At 46.5% G+C, this 16,489-nt stretch overlaps 1 protein-coding gene across 1 annotated transcript in view; it reads left to right on the top strand.

The window, feature by feature from the left end:
- The window catches only part of SMC1A (structural maintenance of chromosomes 1A), a 42,240-nt gene that overhangs the window by 610 nt on the left and 25,141 nt on the right, over positions 1–16,489 (top strand). Inside the window, exons 2-15 of the mRNA XM_007122790.4 lie at positions 4,428–4,616; positions 4,735–4,847; positions 5,834–6,037; positions 6,131–6,369; positions 7,006–7,264; positions 7,358–7,498; positions 8,963–9,045; positions 9,200–9,407; positions 12,658–12,843; positions 12,937–13,116; positions 13,217–13,363; positions 13,463–13,600; positions 14,588–14,704; positions 14,811–14,917. Of these exons, the coding sequence (XP_007122852.1) occupies positions 4,428–4,616; positions 4,735–4,847; positions 5,834–6,037; positions 6,131–6,369; positions 7,006–7,264; positions 7,358–7,498; positions 8,963–9,045; positions 9,200–9,407; positions 12,658–12,843; positions 12,937–13,116; positions 13,217–13,363; positions 13,463–13,600; positions 14,588–14,704; positions 14,811–14,917 (2,311 nt within the window). The remainder of the gene's footprint in view (positions 1–4,427; positions 4,617–4,734; positions 4,848–5,833; positions 6,038–6,130; positions 6,370–7,005; positions 7,265–7,357; positions 7,499–8,962; positions 9,046–9,199; positions 9,408–12,657; positions 12,844–12,936; positions 13,117–13,216; positions 13,364–13,462; positions 13,601–14,587; positions 14,705–14,810; positions 14,918–16,489) is intronic.

Genomic DNA, 16,489 nt, shown 5'->3' with positions numbered 1-16,489 from the left:
CCGGGCCAAACGGTATACTTCTGCTTCATCCCAGCGCCCCCTCCCGCCTCGCGTTGGTACACTCCAATTCCTTTTTTTTTTTTTTTTTTTTAAATTCTTCTCCGGAGGCGGCACTTTTGAATTACGGACTCCGTGCTCGCGTCTCCGGAGTGCTTGGGGTCTCGACTCCCCGGCCTCAACTGAGAGGTGGGGATGCCTCGAATTAGAGGCATGCCTTTCCTACCACTGAAACCGTCAAAAGTCAGAACTCATTCGCTCGTCAAATTTATTGAATGCTTACTGCTTTATAAGGAGTTATTCAGTCAAGGTGCTGTGGAAACAGCGGAGAACAGAATAAGCCATGCTTTCGGAGAACTTACATTCCAGAGGGGAAAGACGATAATAAAAGAGGAAATAAGTTGTTTTTCGGCTGTGATAAGTGCTGTGCAGGATTGATGTGATACAGTGATGTGATAGAGTGACTTGGATGGCTTTTTAGGAAGAGTGGTCATTAGTTAACAATACTGTATTGTATATTTTGTATGTTTTTAAATAGATCTTTAAAAAGTCAGAAGAAAAAAATTAACTGTGAGGTGATGGATGTTAACTAAACTTATTGTGGCAACCATTTTGCAATATATCCAAATACGGAATCACGTTGTACACCTGAAAGTAATACAGTGTTGTATGTCAGTTATATCTTGTTAAAACTGGGAGAAAATATAAAAAGAAAGAAAAAGGAAGGAAAGGAAGAAAGAAAGGGTAGTCAGATAAGGCCTCTGTTTCATATCTAAATTTCTCATCTCTAAATTATACACCATGGAGTCTTCCCATCTACGGACATTAGAGGTCTGTTTGGAATCCTGCTGTGTTCCTTTACCTCAGAGGTGTTCTAGCTAAATCACTTTCTAGCCTGAGGGGCTGCCCTTGCTGAAGTAGCTGTAACTGATGACCTTCCCTGGAGTCTTGCCTAGGTATGGCTCTCTATTAAGCAGGGTTTCTCAACAGCAGCACTATTGACATTTCCAGTGAGATAATGCTTTGCTGTGGGGTCCGTCCTTGCAGGATGTTTAGTGGCATCCTTGGCTTTTACCCACTAGGGTGTTTAGTGGCATTGTCAGGTGTAGGATGTTTAGTGGCATCCTTGGCTTTTAGGATTGTAGGATGTTTAGTGGCATCCTTGGCTTTTACCCACTAGGTGACAGTAGCAACCCCCCCACCCCCTCCAGGTGTGACAATCAAAAATGTGTACAGACATTACCAGATGTCCCCAGGGGGGAGGGGCAAAATCACTCCACCGTCCCCCCACCTCATTTGAGAACTACAGGCCTAGATGGCTAATGCTTGGGGTTCCACTGCAGTTTCTTAGGATTTTGGTGTGGTGGCCCCTGTGGAAAGAGCTGAGATGCACCTCTTGGCATTCAGTCTCCTCAACATGGGTAAATTTGTATACCTAGGTATTCCGAAAAGGCCCTTGGTCTGACTGGCCCTCCCTTACCCCGTTCTTTTTTTTTGACAGGCAAGAAGTAGATTTATAGGATGCTTGTGAGGGATACAAGTGGGAAGGCGAGGGAGCTCTGTTCCAAGGATTAAGTTGAGCTTCATTTTTATAATCAAAGGAAACTGCGGGAGGGGGAAGAGACCGCCTTCTTCCTCATTCTTCGAGTAGATGTCAGGCTTACATCTGACCCCATTCTTCAGTGCCCACCTCCACAAGGCAGTCTTTGATTCCCCTCAGTGAATTCCTCTCTGCCACACAGTAGACATTTGCTACATGTTAACGTTTATTCTGTTTTGTATCTTCATCACTGGTCTATGGAGTGCCCCAAAGAAGACATTCCTTGAAACATTATATCATTGTTCAGGTCATAATGCATGTTATAAAAATGTTTACAATATTGAATGATTGCAAGTAGGGAGGCCTTTGGTTGTGAGATGTTCTTGCCATCCTTGGAGAGCATGGGAGAAGCCCAAAAGTTGGAAATGGGTGCTTAAAAGGCTGACTCCTGGTCTGCATGATGTGCTAGTCCTGCTGTGATGAGGGAGACTAAGCTAAGAGTCTAGACCTGGTTAGGATAGGATTGCCATTTATTGAGCATTCACTGTGTGGCAAGTACTTTATTTATTAGGACACTTTACATTTAAATTCTCACAATGACCCTAGGAGGGAGATACCATTATCTTTGTTTTATAGATGAGAAGACCCAGGCACAGAGTTGTGATCACTTGCACACTTGATTCTCAGAGCCAGGATCAGAACCTGTGCCTGTCATTCCTGTTCTCCTGCCACTCCCACAGAGAACTATGTGCCAACCATTGTTTTAGATGCTTTACCCATGAGTCATGGTTTTTCAGATTTTCCAGGTGAGGGAAAGGAAGGTCAGCTAAGAAGTGGTGAAACTAAGATTAGAACCTGGTCTGTTGGACTAGAACCCCAGCTCTTAATCACTGTCTTGTACTGCCTCTGTGGAAGGACCTGGGCTGCCATTTTTATAGCTGGGTAGAAGGGTTTTAGAAATCAGGTCCTCAGTTCAAGGTCAGATAGCATGTTGGGGGGAATCTTGAGATAGAATTTATAGAGATTAAACTATTCCCTACCCCCAACCCCAGTCTAAATTTTTTTTAATATATTTTTTTCTGAGTCTAAAATAGAGAAAGTAAAAACTGTGACTCCACTACTGAAAAGATAATCACTCTTAATGTTAAAAATCTTATTTATTTATTTGAATAGTGAATATATGCACATGGTACAAAATTCAAAAAATCCCAAAGGATATACAGTAAAAAAGAAGATTCTCTCCCTTCCCTGACTTGTTACCTATTTTCTTTGCCAGAAATGACCACTGTTATACTGTTTATATTTTTATGCCTTTCCCTCTCCCCAAGTTTTTTTTTTTTTTTTTTTTTTTTAATTTGGCTGCATTGGGTCTTAGTTGTGGCATGCAGGATCTTTCGTTGCAGTGCTCAGGCTCTTTGTTGCAGTGCGTGGGCTTCTCTCTAGTTGTGGCGCGTGGGCTCATTAGTTGCAGTGCGTGGGCTCTCTAGTTGTGGCATGCGGGCTTAGTTGCCCTGCGACCTGTGGGATCTTAGTTCCCCTACCAGGGATCGAACTGGTGTCCCCTGCATTGCAAGATGGATTCTTAACCACTGGACCACCAGGGAAGTCCTCCCAAGTTTTGATTATGAAACTTTTCAAACTTACACCTGTGTTTTACTTAATCATTTGAAAGTAAATTGCAGACATAATGACGTTTCACCCCTAAAGGATTCAGCATTCATCTACTAAGATCACCATTCTCCTGTTTACCAGTATACCATTATCACACTTGAGGGAATTAATTTCCTCATGTCATCAGTTATCCAGTTTATATTCAAGCTTCCCAAATTGCTCCCCAAAATGTCTTTTTGGGATTTTTTTTGGAACCAGAATCCAATCAGAGTTTGTGTGCTGCCTTTGCTTATGTCTCAGTAATCTCTGGATCCTGGAATGGTTCTCCCCAAAAGACATTGACTTTTTGAAAAGACCAGACCAGTTGTCTTGCAGAATATCTCACATTCTGTGTTTGTCTTAAGGTTTCTTCATGGTGTCATTTACCATGTTTCTCTAACTGCTGTATTTCCTATAAACTGGAAGGTAGGTCTAAAGGTTTGTTTAGATTCAGGTCAGATATTTTTGGTAAGACACTTCATAGGTGATGCTGTGTGCTTCATGTTGTATCACTATAGGAATATGCCTTTTTTAAAAAAAATTATGTTAAAATACACATAACATAAAATTTACCATTTTAACTATTTTTGAGTGTACAGTTCAGTAGTGTTAAATATATTCACATTTTTGTGCAACCGATCTTCTGAACTTTTTCATCTTGCAAAACTGAGACTATACTCATCAAATAACAGCTCTGCATTTTCCCCCTTCCCTCAGCCCCTGTGTGTTTTTTTGTTTTTTGTGTTTTTTTTTTTAAACTTGGTTGAGATCAAACTATGTTGAGTTTTGTATCATGCTTGTTTCTCCTATTGTGGGTATTTTCCCATGTCATCAAAGGTTGTAGAGGGACTTCCCTGGCTAATACTCCACACTTCCAATGCAGGGGGCGTGGGTTCGATCCCTGGTTGGGGAACTAAGATCCCACATGCTGCGCAGCATGGCCAAAAAAAAAAAATGTTGTACAACGATTTATTCTGTGAATATACCATTTCCTTAGATGGGGTTCTAGTTTTTGGCTGCTGTAAGTGGTAACTGCAAAGGAGCTGTTTTTCTAAGCCTTTGATCCAGGGCTTTGGTCAGGCCCAGCCTTTACAGGGGCAAAACAGTATTTTGTCCTCCTGTTAGTCTGTGCACTGAGTGATTAGGGAACATTTATGTTCTTGTCAATGTCTCCTTTATTCCTTTTCCTCTCCCCTTCTTCCTGACTTCCCCTCCTCTGCTTTGTCCTGTCCTCCTTTAGGTAAGTCAAATCTCATGGATGCCATCAGCTTTGTGTTGGGTGAGAAAACCAGCAACCTGCGGGTAAAGACCCTGAGGGACCTGATCCATGGAGCTCCTGTGGGCAAGCCAGCTGCCAACCGGGCCTTTGTCAGCATGGTCTACTCTGAGGAGGGTGCTGAGGACCGCACCTTTGCCCGTGTCATTGTTGGTGGGTGAGGCTGGCCAGAGGTTCTCCTTGGGTCCACGGGCATCGGGGGATGGCTAGACTAGTTTGTTGGGGTAGGAGGGAGGCCTAACCCTTGGCTGACTCGTGCATTGTCTTGTAGGGGGTTCTTCTGAGTACAAGATCAACAACAAAGTGGTCCAGCTACATGAGTACAGTGAGGAATTAGAGAAGTTGGGCATTCTTATCAAAGCTCGTAACTTCCTCGTCTTCCAGGTGGGCATTTTTAACAATTATTGGCTACCTGCTTTTTGTCCTATCCCCACTGGACCTGCTCCATGTCTGGCTTCATCATCTCTCCCCTGAACTAATGTAACAGCTTCCTCACTGGGCTTCCCAACTCCAGTCTGGCCTCTTCCTGTTCATCCCCTAGGCCAGGATCATCTTATGGGAGCACAAATATGTTTCTTTCCCTCCTCTCCTTAAAACATTTCAGTGATTTCTCATTGCCTTCTGATGGCAGTTCTCAAATTGTAGTCTCCAGATTGGCATCCACTGGGGACATGTTAGAAATGAACATTCTCAGGCCCTACCCCAGACCTATAGGGGCAGAGACTATGGGGTGGGGCCCAGCAATTTGTGTTTTCCCAGGCTCTCCAGGTTATTATGATGCACACTAAAGTTTGAGAACCGTTGCCTTAGCATGAAATCCAACTCCTGTCATTCATGAAACACCGCCTTTTGGTTCTTGCTCACCTCACTAGCCTCATATGCCATTACTCTTCTCTTCTAGCCCTGCCCTCCAGCCTAATTAAGCCTTTTACAGTTCCCCAAATTCACCTGCTTTCTTTGGCCTGCAGGCCTTTGCAATATTAATTTTCCTCTACGTGGAATAACCTCGTCTCTCTTACTTTCTTGGTTAGTTTCTTCCCCATCTTCCAAACTCAACTTAGATGTCACCTTTGGGAATCCTTCCTACATAGGTACCCCTACCAATCTCCTACCCTCAAGCTTCATTTAGTTCTTTTTCTGTGCTACTGCTGTCACTGCACATAACACACGGTGTTGTCTCTGCTTCTGTCTCTTCTGTTCCCCATGTACCTCAAAAGGCAGGGAATGTGTCCTCAAAGCTCAATGGTGAAATGTGGCACCCAGTGTGGGGAAGAGATCAGTGAACTTTTTCTGAATGATTGAGTGGGAGTGGGTAGCGGGAACTGGACTGGCTAGGGTCTAAGTGGGGAGAGTGTTTTGACCTTTACTAGGGCGCTGTGGAATCTATTGCCATGAAGAACCCCAAAGAGAGGACAGCTCTTTTTGAAGAGATCAGTCGCTCTGGGGAGCTGGCCCAGGAATATGACAAGCGAAAAAAGGAAATGGTGAAAGCTGAAGAGGACACGCAGTTTAATTACCATCGCAAAAAAAACATCGCAGCTGAACGCAAGGAGGCCAAACAAGAAAAAGAAGAGGTAGGTGGCCAGGTTGCCTCTGGGCTCTGAGAGGCCAGATTGAAGCCAGTGCCTTACTGATGCACCCCTGCCTCCACACCCCTATTTGCTTAGGCTGACCGCTACCAGCGCCTGAAGGATGAGGTGGTGCGAGCTCAGGTACAGTTGCAACTTTTCAAACTTTATCATAATGAAGTGGAAATCGAGAAGCTCAACAAAGAACTGGCCTCTAAGAACAAGGAGATCGAGAAGGACAAGAAGCGGATGGACAAGGTAGAGGATGAGCTGAAGGAGAAGAAGAAGGAGCTGGGCAAAATGATGCGGGAACAGCAGCAGATTGAGAAGGAGATCAAGTAAGTGGTAGGCCTGGGCATGTGACTTGTGGAAAGCCAAGAGGCTGTGCTGTTTCCTAGGGCTCCTGTGAGCCCAGAGCCCAGTGCCTGTACTAGTTTCTCTATCTTCCCCTTGACTTGCTTTGGCTAGAATCAGGCACATTTGTTGACTTGCATTTTACATAAATAGAGTATTTAAGTACTCAGACTCCAGGTAGATAGGTACTCAGAAGAGGAGAACTTGAAAGGGGTGGTGGCTTTGCCAAGTGAGAGGAAGTGATGGGAAGCCACTCGTGGCTGGTAGTCTCTTCCTAGAAGAGGAAAACTGGAGCTTGAAGTTTAAAGGACAGAAATTTGAAAAGGTTAAGTCAGGTTATGTGAACACAGGTTACTCTTGGGAGTTGTTACTGAGGGGCCTGGCCTGGCTAGAGTTGAGGCAGGGGTGGTAGCTTTACCTTATAGAGTGGCTGGAATGCCAGGCCGAAGCCATCATTTTTAGGGAATAGCCCTTTTTGAGGATCTGTGGGACATCAGGCCCTTGTTCTTTTAGGCACTTCCCTGAGGCTTGGGGTTTAGGCCCCCTTTGGATTAAAAAGCCTTGGAACCCTCCCTTCTCCCACAGTGCTAACTGGTTTCCCCCCTCCCCTCTGGCAAAAGGGAGAAGGACTCAGAGCTGAACCAGAAGCGGCCTCAGTACATCAAAGCCAAGGAGAATACCTCCCACAAAATCAAGAAGCTGGAAGCAGCCAAGAAGTCCCTACAGAATGCTCAGAAGCATTACAAGAAGCGTAAAGGTGACATGGATGAGCTGGAAAAGGAGATGCTGTCAGTGGAGAAAGCCCGGCAGGAGTTTGAGGAACGGATGGAAGAGGAGAGTCAGAGTCAGGGCAGAGATTTGACCCTGGAGGAGAATCAGGTAAGCTCTTGTGGGGGTGGGGAGTAGAGAGATCGCTGGGCTGACATGGACTGACTTGGTCATCCCTGTCCTCCTTCCCTGTCCCTGACACAGGTGAAGAAATATCACCGGTTGAAAGAAGAAGCCAGCAAGAGAGCAGCTACCCTGGCCCAGGAGCTGGAAAAGTTCAATCGAGACCAGAAGGCCGACCAGGACCGGCTGGATCTGGAAGAGCGGAAGAAAGTAGAGACAGAGGTGGGCATGCCGTACAAGATTAGGAATGATGGTCCAGAGAAAAGGAAGTAATGATAGTCTTAACAGTAATGACAATAGCTAACATCTAACAAGCACTTACTGTGTGCTAGACACTGCTTTTTACATGTATGCAGTCATTTAATTCCTCATTTTCCAAATGAGGAAAGTACAGCACAGAGGTGAAGTAATTTGCCTAAGGTTATTAAGTGGCAGAACTGGGATGTGAACCTGGGCAGTCTAGCCCACACTTTTTTTTTTTTTTTTTTTTTTTGCGGTACGCGGGCCTCACACTATTGTGGCCTCTCCCGTTGCGGAGCACAGGCTCCGGACATGCAGGCTCAGTGGCCATGGCTCACGGGCCCAGCCACTCTGCGGCATGTGGGATCTTCCTGGACCGGGGCACGAACCCGTGTCCCCTGTATTGGCAGGCGGACTCTCAACCACTGTGCCACCAGGGAAACCCTTTTTTTTGGCCGCACCTTGCAGCATGCGTGATCCTAGTTCTCCGACCAGTGATCGAACCTGCGCCTCCTTCAGTGGAAGCACAGAGTCCTAACCACTGGACCTTCAGGGAAGTCCCTAAAGCCCACACTTTCAAGTATACTTCACTTACTGTTTTCCTAATAACGATAATAGTAAAATAATAAGAATGATAGAAAGTTATTATAGTACCCCAAGAGCCTACAATGTTCCAGATATTATGCTAAGTACTTTTAAATATTTAAAAGAAGGCGTTAGGCATTAGTATTAACAACTAATGTATGTTAAGCACTTAATGGATATCCTATGAAGTGGAGGTTACCTGCATTTTACAGATGAGAAAACAGAGGTGCAGAAAGGCCCAGAAAGCTTTACTTTGTTTTGGTTCGAGCCTCTCTTGATTGGTGAGGAAGTTAGCCCAGGCTGGGTGAAACACCTATGAGAGGGTTTCATAGGGCCCAGGGTGACCCCATCAGTTAGCAGAGCCACATCGAACGCCATCTGTGTGTCTGCTTTTTTTTTTTTTTTAAGATTTAATTTGATTTATTTTTGGCTGCTATGTGTCTTCTTTGCTGCATGTGGGCTTTCTCTTTTTGTGGCGAGCAGGAGCTACTCTTCGTTGCGGTGTGCCAGCTTCTCCTTGCGATGGCTTCTCTTGTTGCGGAGCACGAGCACTAGGGTGCTCGGGCTTCAGTAGTTGTGGCGCACGGGCTTAGCTGCTCTGCGGCATGTGGGATCTTCCTGAACCAGGGCTCAAACCCGTGTCCCCTGCATTGGCAGGCGGATTCCTATCCACTGCACCACCAGGGAAGTCCCTGTGTGTCTGCTGTATAATGGGCCTCCTGCACTAGTGACCCATTGTCCGTGACTGTTGGGCTCTTGGATGAGCAGGCACATGGCGGGGGGGGGCTGAGCCAGGGCCCCATGGTCTTGGAGTTAACTTACTCAGCCTATGGTGATGTAGTGTATTTGTCTTTCTCCCAGGCCAAGATCAAGCAAAAGCTGAGGGAGATTGAGGAGAATCAGAAGCGGATTGAGAAACTGGAGGAATACATCACAACTAGCAAGTATGTGGCCTTGTAACCTTTTCTCTTACTTCCAGGCCTGTTCTTGTGAATCCTTCCTGTCCTGCCCCTCTCCAGGCAGGACCCACAGAGCCCCTCTCGGCCAGGAATATTTTCTGGCCAGCCAGGGTAACCCTTGTGTTTCCTTACTTTGTAGGCAGTCCCTCGAGGAGCAGAAGAAGCTAGAGGGGGAGCTGACAGAGGAAGTGGAGATGGCCAAGCGGCGAATTGATGAGATCAATAAGGAGCTGAACCAGGTGATGGAGCAGCTGGGGGATGCACGCATTGACCGCCAGGAGAGCAGCCGCCAACAGCGAAAGGCAGAAATTATGGAAAGCATCAAGCGCCTGTACCCTGGCTCTGTGGTAAGAGTGGAGAGGGAACTCATTTCCTGAGCACTTACTTTCACACTCACTGTCAGATAATTTTCATAGCAGCCCTGTGAGGACAGGATTGCTAATCTCATTTTTACAGCTAGGGAAACTGAGGGTCAGAGAGGTTAAATGACTTGCTCAAAACAGCGTAGCTTATAAGTATAAGAACTGCAATTCAGGGACTTCCCTGGTGGGGCAGTGGTTAAGAATCCGCCTGCCAGTGCAGGGGACACAGGTTCGACCCCTGGTCTGGGAAGATCCCACATGCCTCAGAGCAACTAAGCCCGTGCGCCACAACTACTGAGCCTGCGCTCTAGAGCCCGCTTGCCACAACTCCTGAAGCTCGCGTGCTTAGAGCCTATGCTCTGCAACAAAAGAAGCCACCGCAGTGAGAAGCCCGCGCGCCGCAACGAAGAGTAGCCCCTGCTCACCGCGTGCCACCAGGGAAACCCTTTTTTTTGGCCGCACCTTGCAGCATGCGTGATCCTAGTTCTCCGACCAGTGATCGAACCTGCGCCTCCTTCAGTGGAAGCACAGAGTCCTAACCACTGGACCTTCAGGGAAGTCCCTAAAGCCCACACTTTCAAGTATACTTCACTTACTGTTTTCCTAATAACGATAATAGTAAAATAATAAGAATGATAGAAAGTTATTATAGTACCCCAAGAGCCTACAATGTTCCAGATATTATGCTAAGTACTTTTAAATATTTAAAAGAAGGCGTTAGGCATTAGTATTAACAACTAATGTATGTTAAGCACTTAATGGATATCCTATGAAGTGGAGGTTACCTGCATTTTACAGATGAGAAAACAGAGGTGCAGAAAGGCCCAGAAAGCTTTACTTTGTTTTGGTTCGAGCCTCTCTTGATTGGTGAGGAAGTTAGCCCAGGCTGGGTGAAACACCTATGAGAGGGTTTCATAGGGCCCAGGGTGACCCCATCAGTTAGCAGAGCCACATCGAACGCCATCTGTGTGTCTGCTTTTTTTTTTTTTTTAAGATTTAATTTGATTTATTTTTGGCTGCTATGTGTCTTCTTTGCTGCATGTGGGCTTTCTCTTTTTGTGGCGAGCAGGAGCTACTCTTCGTTGCGGTGTGCCAGCTTCTCCTTGCGATGGCTTCTCTTGTTGCGGAGCACGAGCACTAGGGTGCTCGGGCTTCAGTAGTTGTGGCGCACGGGCTTAGCTGCTCTGCGGCATGTGGGATCTTCCTGAACCAGGGCTCAAACCCGTGTCCCCTGCATTGGCAGGCGGATTCCTATCCACTGCACCACCAGGGAAGTCCCTGTGTGTCTGCTGTATAATGGGCCTCCTGCACTAGTGACCCATTGTCCGTGACTGTTGGGCTCTTGGATGAGCAGGCACATGGCGGGGGGGGGCTGAGCCAGGGCCCCATGGTCTTGGAGTTAACTTACTCAGCCTATGGTGATGTAGTGTATTTGTCTTTCTCCCAGGCCAAGATCAAGCAAAAGCTGAGGGAGATTGAGGAGAATCAGAAGCGGATTGAGAAACTGGAGGAATACATCACAACTAGCAAGTATGTGGCCTTGTAACCTTCCCTCTTACTTCCAGGCCTGTTCTTGTGAATCCTTCCTGTCCTGCCCCTCTCCAGGCAGGACCCACAGAGCCCCTCTCGGCCAGGAATATTTTCTGGCCAGCCAGGGTAACCCTTGTGTTTCTTTACTTTGTAGGCAGTCCCTCGAGGAGCAGAAGAAGCTAGAGGGGGAGCTGACAGAGGAAGTGGAGATGGCCAAGCGGCGAATTGATGAGATCAATAAGGAGCTGAACCAGGTGATGGAGCAGCTGGGGGATGCACGCATTGACCGCCAGGAGAGCAGCCGCCAACAGCGAAAGGCAGAAATTATGGAAAGCATCAAGCGCCTGTACCCTGGCTCTGTGGTAAGAGTGGAGAGGGAACTCATTTCCTGAGCACTTACTTTCACACTCACTGTCAGATAATTTTCATAGCAGCCCTGTGAGGACAGGATTGCTAATCTCATTTTTACAGCTAGGGAAACTGAGGGTCAGAGAGGTTAAATGACTTGCTCAAAACAGCGTAGCTTATAAGTATAAGAACTGCAATTCAGGGACTTCCCTGGTGGGGCAGTGGTTAAGAATCCGCCTGCCAGTGCAGGGGACACAGGTTCGACCCCTGGTCTGGGAAGATCCCACATGCCTCAGAGCAACTAAGCCCGTGCGCCACAACTACTGAGCCTGCGCTCTAGAGCCCGCTTGCCACAACTCCTGAAGCCCGCGTGCTTAGAGCCCATGCTCTGCAACAAAAGAAGCCACCGCAGTGAGAAGCCCGCGCGCCGCAACGAAGAGTAGCCCCTGCTCACCGCAGCTAGAGAAAGCCCGCGTGCAACAACGAAGACCCAACACAGCCAAAATAAATAAATAAATAAAATTTTAAAAAAGAAAAAAACCTGCAGTTCAGACCCAACTTGTTCTGATTCTTAACCTTGTGTTCTTTTCATCACACCAATTGTTTCTTTCTGAAAGTTTTGTCTTGCTTGTGTCCACTCCTCTGTGGGAGGTGGGGAAACTGAAGAGGGCTTTGGGAAGGGAAGGGGCCACAGGGCAGAAATTAGCTCCCAGGAAGTAGCTCTGTGCAGGCTTCATAGTATGAGCTTCTTTGGCATGTAACAACCAGCTCATTCACTAGGCTTTATCAGATCTCTTGGCCTCTTAAACCAAATCCTGAGTCCCCAGATTCCCTGAATATTATTCCTCTATTGCTGTAATTCCATCCCTGGGTTCAACTTAATTGGGTTCTACAACTATTTCCTGATCTTTCCTATAGACACTGCTGGGGAGTTGATAAGAAGGAGTTAGGCTCAGTCACTGCCCTTAAAGACCTTACCCTTTATCTGATAGTTCTTAGGGAACCATGGTTGATTTGGGAGGCATGGGGGAAGTGAACTGAACAAAGAGATTTACTTTGCTGGGTGTTTGTGAGAATTTGATATAATGCATATAGGGTCTCTGGCATAATGCCTGGGGTGGCAGTGGTCTGTGAAATGGTAAAAGTGAGGTTTAGAAAGATGATTTTTGGATTCAGACATGACTGCCTGAAGTTGTTGTTGCTTTGGGGCCAGAGTAGGTTTTTCTTCATAGTGTGGGGGCTGTGTTCCTGATAGAAATTCTGACCTGCTCCCACCCCTTTCCAAGCTGGGAATTGGGGTTCCCAAGCCAGCTCCCAAAAGCCTCATGCTTCACTTTTCTCTTCTGACTTTCCCTAGTACGGCCGCCTCATTGACCTCTGCCAGCCCACACAAAAGAAGTATCAGATTGCAGTAACCAAGGTTTTGGGTAAGAACATGGATGCCATTATCGTGGACTCAGAGAAGACAGGCCGGGACTGTATTCAGTATATCAAGGAGCAGCGTGGGGAGCCTGAGACCTTCTTGCCTCTTGATTACCTGGAGGTGAAGCTGGTGGTGATGGGGTCACGGCAGTGTGAGAGGGCTGCTCCTCCTAGCCCTCTGTGTTCTGCCACTTAACTGAGCTTCTTCTCACAGGTGAAACCTACAGATGAGAAACTCCGGGAGCTGAAGGGGGCCAAGCTGGTGATTGATGTTATTCGCTATGAGCCACCTCACATCAAAAAGGCCCTGCAGTACGCTTGTGGCAATGCCCTTGTCTGTGACAATGTGGAGGATGCCCGCCGCATTGCCTTTGGAGGCCACCAGCGCCACAAGGTATGGATTCCCTTGCCCAAATTGGAGCTGGACAGGCTTAGTAGTGGCGATTCCTCTGTTTAGCTTCTCCCCTCTCCTCTTTTCTCCCTGCTGTATGTAGACAGTGGCACTGGATGGGACCCTGTTCCAGAAGTCAGGGGTGATCTCTGGCGGGGCTAGTGATCTGAAGGCCAAGGCCCGGCGCTGGGATGAGAAAGCAGTAGACAAGTTGAAAGAGAAGAAAGAGCGGTTGACAGAAGAGCTGAAGGTAAGCCATAGGCAGGGCAGTCCCTAGGAATGGGGGTCCGAGGCCCAGGCCAGCCGGCCACCTTCTTACCACCTAGCCCCTCTCTCTTGTCCACTTTAGGAGCAGATGAAGGCAAAGCGGAAAGAGGCAGAACTACGTCAGGTGCAGTCTCAGGCTCATGGACTGCAGATGCGGCTCAAGTACTCACAGAGTGACCTAGAACAGACCAAGACACGACATCTGGCCCTCAATCTGCAGGTGGGGCCTGGCCTTCAGCCCTGTTTGCCAAAGGCCATCCTCACATTCCTGGCCTAGGTTTTTCTGGGGGTAGGGAACTTGTCCCACTTCCTTTGGGGAACTGCTTTGGGGAACCAGACATAACATAGAGTCAGACAAGCAGGGGTTCAGATGTTGGCTCTGTATGACATTAGGCAAGTTACTAAACCTCTGTGTTGTATCTGTTCAAATCTTTTGCTCATTTTTGTATTGGTTTGTAAGTTTTTTGAAAAATATATTCCAGAAACAATATCTTTGTCAAACATATGTATTGCAGTTACTCAAAAAACAAAACAGGAAAAAAAACAAAAAACAAACAAAATAAACCTCTCAGTGTCAATTTTTTCATCTTAATCTGTAAAGTGGGAGTTAGAATTATAGGGTCCTTACAAAGATTGAATGAGTTAATATATGTGAAGTATTTAGACTGATTCCTCATAGCCAGTGAATGTTCAGTAAATGTTAGGTGCTATTAACATAACTAATTCATTCAACAAATATTTGAGTTTCTTCTGAAAGTTTTCAAAGTGAGCTACAGATATTTCAGTCTCTGTGGGTGGGGGTACTTTTATAGATATATTAATGTGTTTGATTATGGGTGCTTCCCCAGCTCACCGTGGAGGTGTTATGTAATATGTAGTATATGTATCATTTTTCTAAAATCAAAAAGTCTGAATTCCAAAACATATCTGGCCCCAGGGGTTATTGATGAGGGAGTGTGGACCTGTAAGTAATGATGTTTACTGTGTGCCCAGCCTTTTGGATTGAAGCTGGCTGACTAGAGGCCAGGGAGGAAGCCATGTGATGGTCCAAGTGAAAGACGATGCAGACTTGACAGCAGTGCTAAGTCAGGTTCTCTCAGCATGTGGCGAGTTAGCCCTTTTTGTCCATGGGGCCAGTATACTCAGGGTGGCTCTTTTTCTCCAAGGATCCTGGTCTCTTTTGTCCTCTCAACCCCATTTCTTTCAGGAAAAGTCCAAGCTGGAGAGTGAGCTAGCCAACTTTGGGCCTCGAATCAATGATATCAAGAGGATCATCCAGAGTCGAGAGAGGGAAATGAAAGACTTGAAGGAGAAGATGAACCAGGTTGGTAGAGGATGAGCCATGCCAGCATGTGCATCAGGGCAGGACTGAGGCTAGAAGCAGCACTCTGACCCAGAGGGCCTTTTCTCTCCCTTGCTTCTCCCCTCAGGTAGAGGATGAGGTATTTGAAGAGTTTTGTCGGGAGATTGGTGTGCGCAACATCCGGGAGTTTGAGGAAGAGAAGGTGAAGCGGCAGAATGAAATCGCCAAGAAGCGGTAGGTGGAAATGTGGTTAGAAGGGGAGGCTGGGGTGCCCTTGAGCCCCTAGCCTGACATCTGGGAAGTCAAATGCCATCATAAGGCAGGGAGCAGCTTTTACAACGATGGGCATTTATGGTAGGTCAGCCTTAAAGAACAGGGACATCAGGGAAGCATGTGGCACAGTATAGGGATTAAGAGTACCAGCTTTAAACGTGGTTTACCTGGGTTAAAATCCCAGCTCCATGGTTCATTTATCTTGGGCAGTGACTTGACCTCTCTAAGCCCCAGTTTCCTTATGCGTCAAGTGGGATAACTGTGATACCTATCTCATAGAATTGTTGGGGTGGATCAGAGGTTGGGCTTAATCCTTATAAAGTATTTAGCATGATACTTTGCACCTACTAAGAGCAATAGATAATTAGCTTTTTTTTTTTTTTGGTCGAGCCGTGTGGCTTGCAGGATCTCAGTTTCCCAACCAGGGATTGAACTTGGGCCATGGCAGTGAAAGCACCGAATCCTAACCACTAGACCACCAGGGAACTCCCAATAGATATTAGCTTTTATTATTGTCATTGTCCTGATGGATGATGTGGGAGAGGAGGACCAAAGTTCTAGGTTGGAAGAATAGTAAGAACAAAGCAAGTTTCTCCTTTCTTTCCCACTAATTTGTTCAACAAACCTTGTTTGAATACCTACTTGTGTCAAGTTGTCCTGTGCTAGGTATTGGAGAGGGTGGGGAGATGAGGGTAAGATAGATGAACACGACACAGTCTCTCTGAAGGAGGTCACCCCCTGGACCCAGGGCTTCAGTCAGCAGTTCGTCTAGCCCATCACCCATACAGTAACTGTTCATTGCTCTCCTACCCCCAAGTCAGGCTCAGGGGATATAGAATTGAATCAGAGACTGTCCCTGTCCTCAGGGAGTTATGGAATAATGAGGGAGACAGACAAGTAGATCAGCAGTTTCAGAATGATGCTGTACTTGAGGTAGATAGAAAATACAGGGGAAAATGTTCAAGGAGCTGCAAATCAACAAAAGGAAAAATAAAAACCTAGAGACCCAGTAGAATAATGGAGAGAGGATGTAGTTAGCATTTCATGGAACGAGAAGCTCGAATGGCTAATAACTGAATTGATGTTCCATCTCATTCCTAATTAGAGAAATTAAAACAATGTAGCAGTATTTGGTGAAAATAAGTCTACACGAGCCCAGTGACTTAGCAAAGCCACTCCTGAGTCTATATCCCAGAGAGAGTTTTGGCCACAGGGTGACAAACAGACACATTCAAAGTTGTTCATCTTGGCATAATTTGTAATAGTAGGACATTGGTGGCAATGTAGATGGCCATCACTGCAGAGAAGTGTAAGTTAAATGTGATGACTATACAGACTATGGAATACTGTGTAGCAGTTCAGACAAGAACTAGATTTACAGGCAGTAACAGGATAAATTTATAACACTGTACATTTGTATAAATTTAAAAACAAAACAACAGGGCTTCCCTGGTGGCGCAGTGGTTGAGAGTCCGCCTGCCGATGCAGGGGACACGGGTTCGTGCCCCGGTCCGGGAAGATCCCACATGCCGC

Source organism: Physeter macrocephalus, chromosome 21 (genome assembly GCF_002837175.3).
Source record: "Physeter macrocephalus isolate SW-GA chromosome 21, ASM283717v5, whole genome shotgun sequence".
Classification (NCBI taxonomy): Eukaryota; Metazoa; Chordata; class Mammalia; order Artiodactyla; family Physeteridae; genus Physeter; species Physeter macrocephalus.
This window is presented reverse-complemented; position numbering and strand designations above follow the sequence as displayed.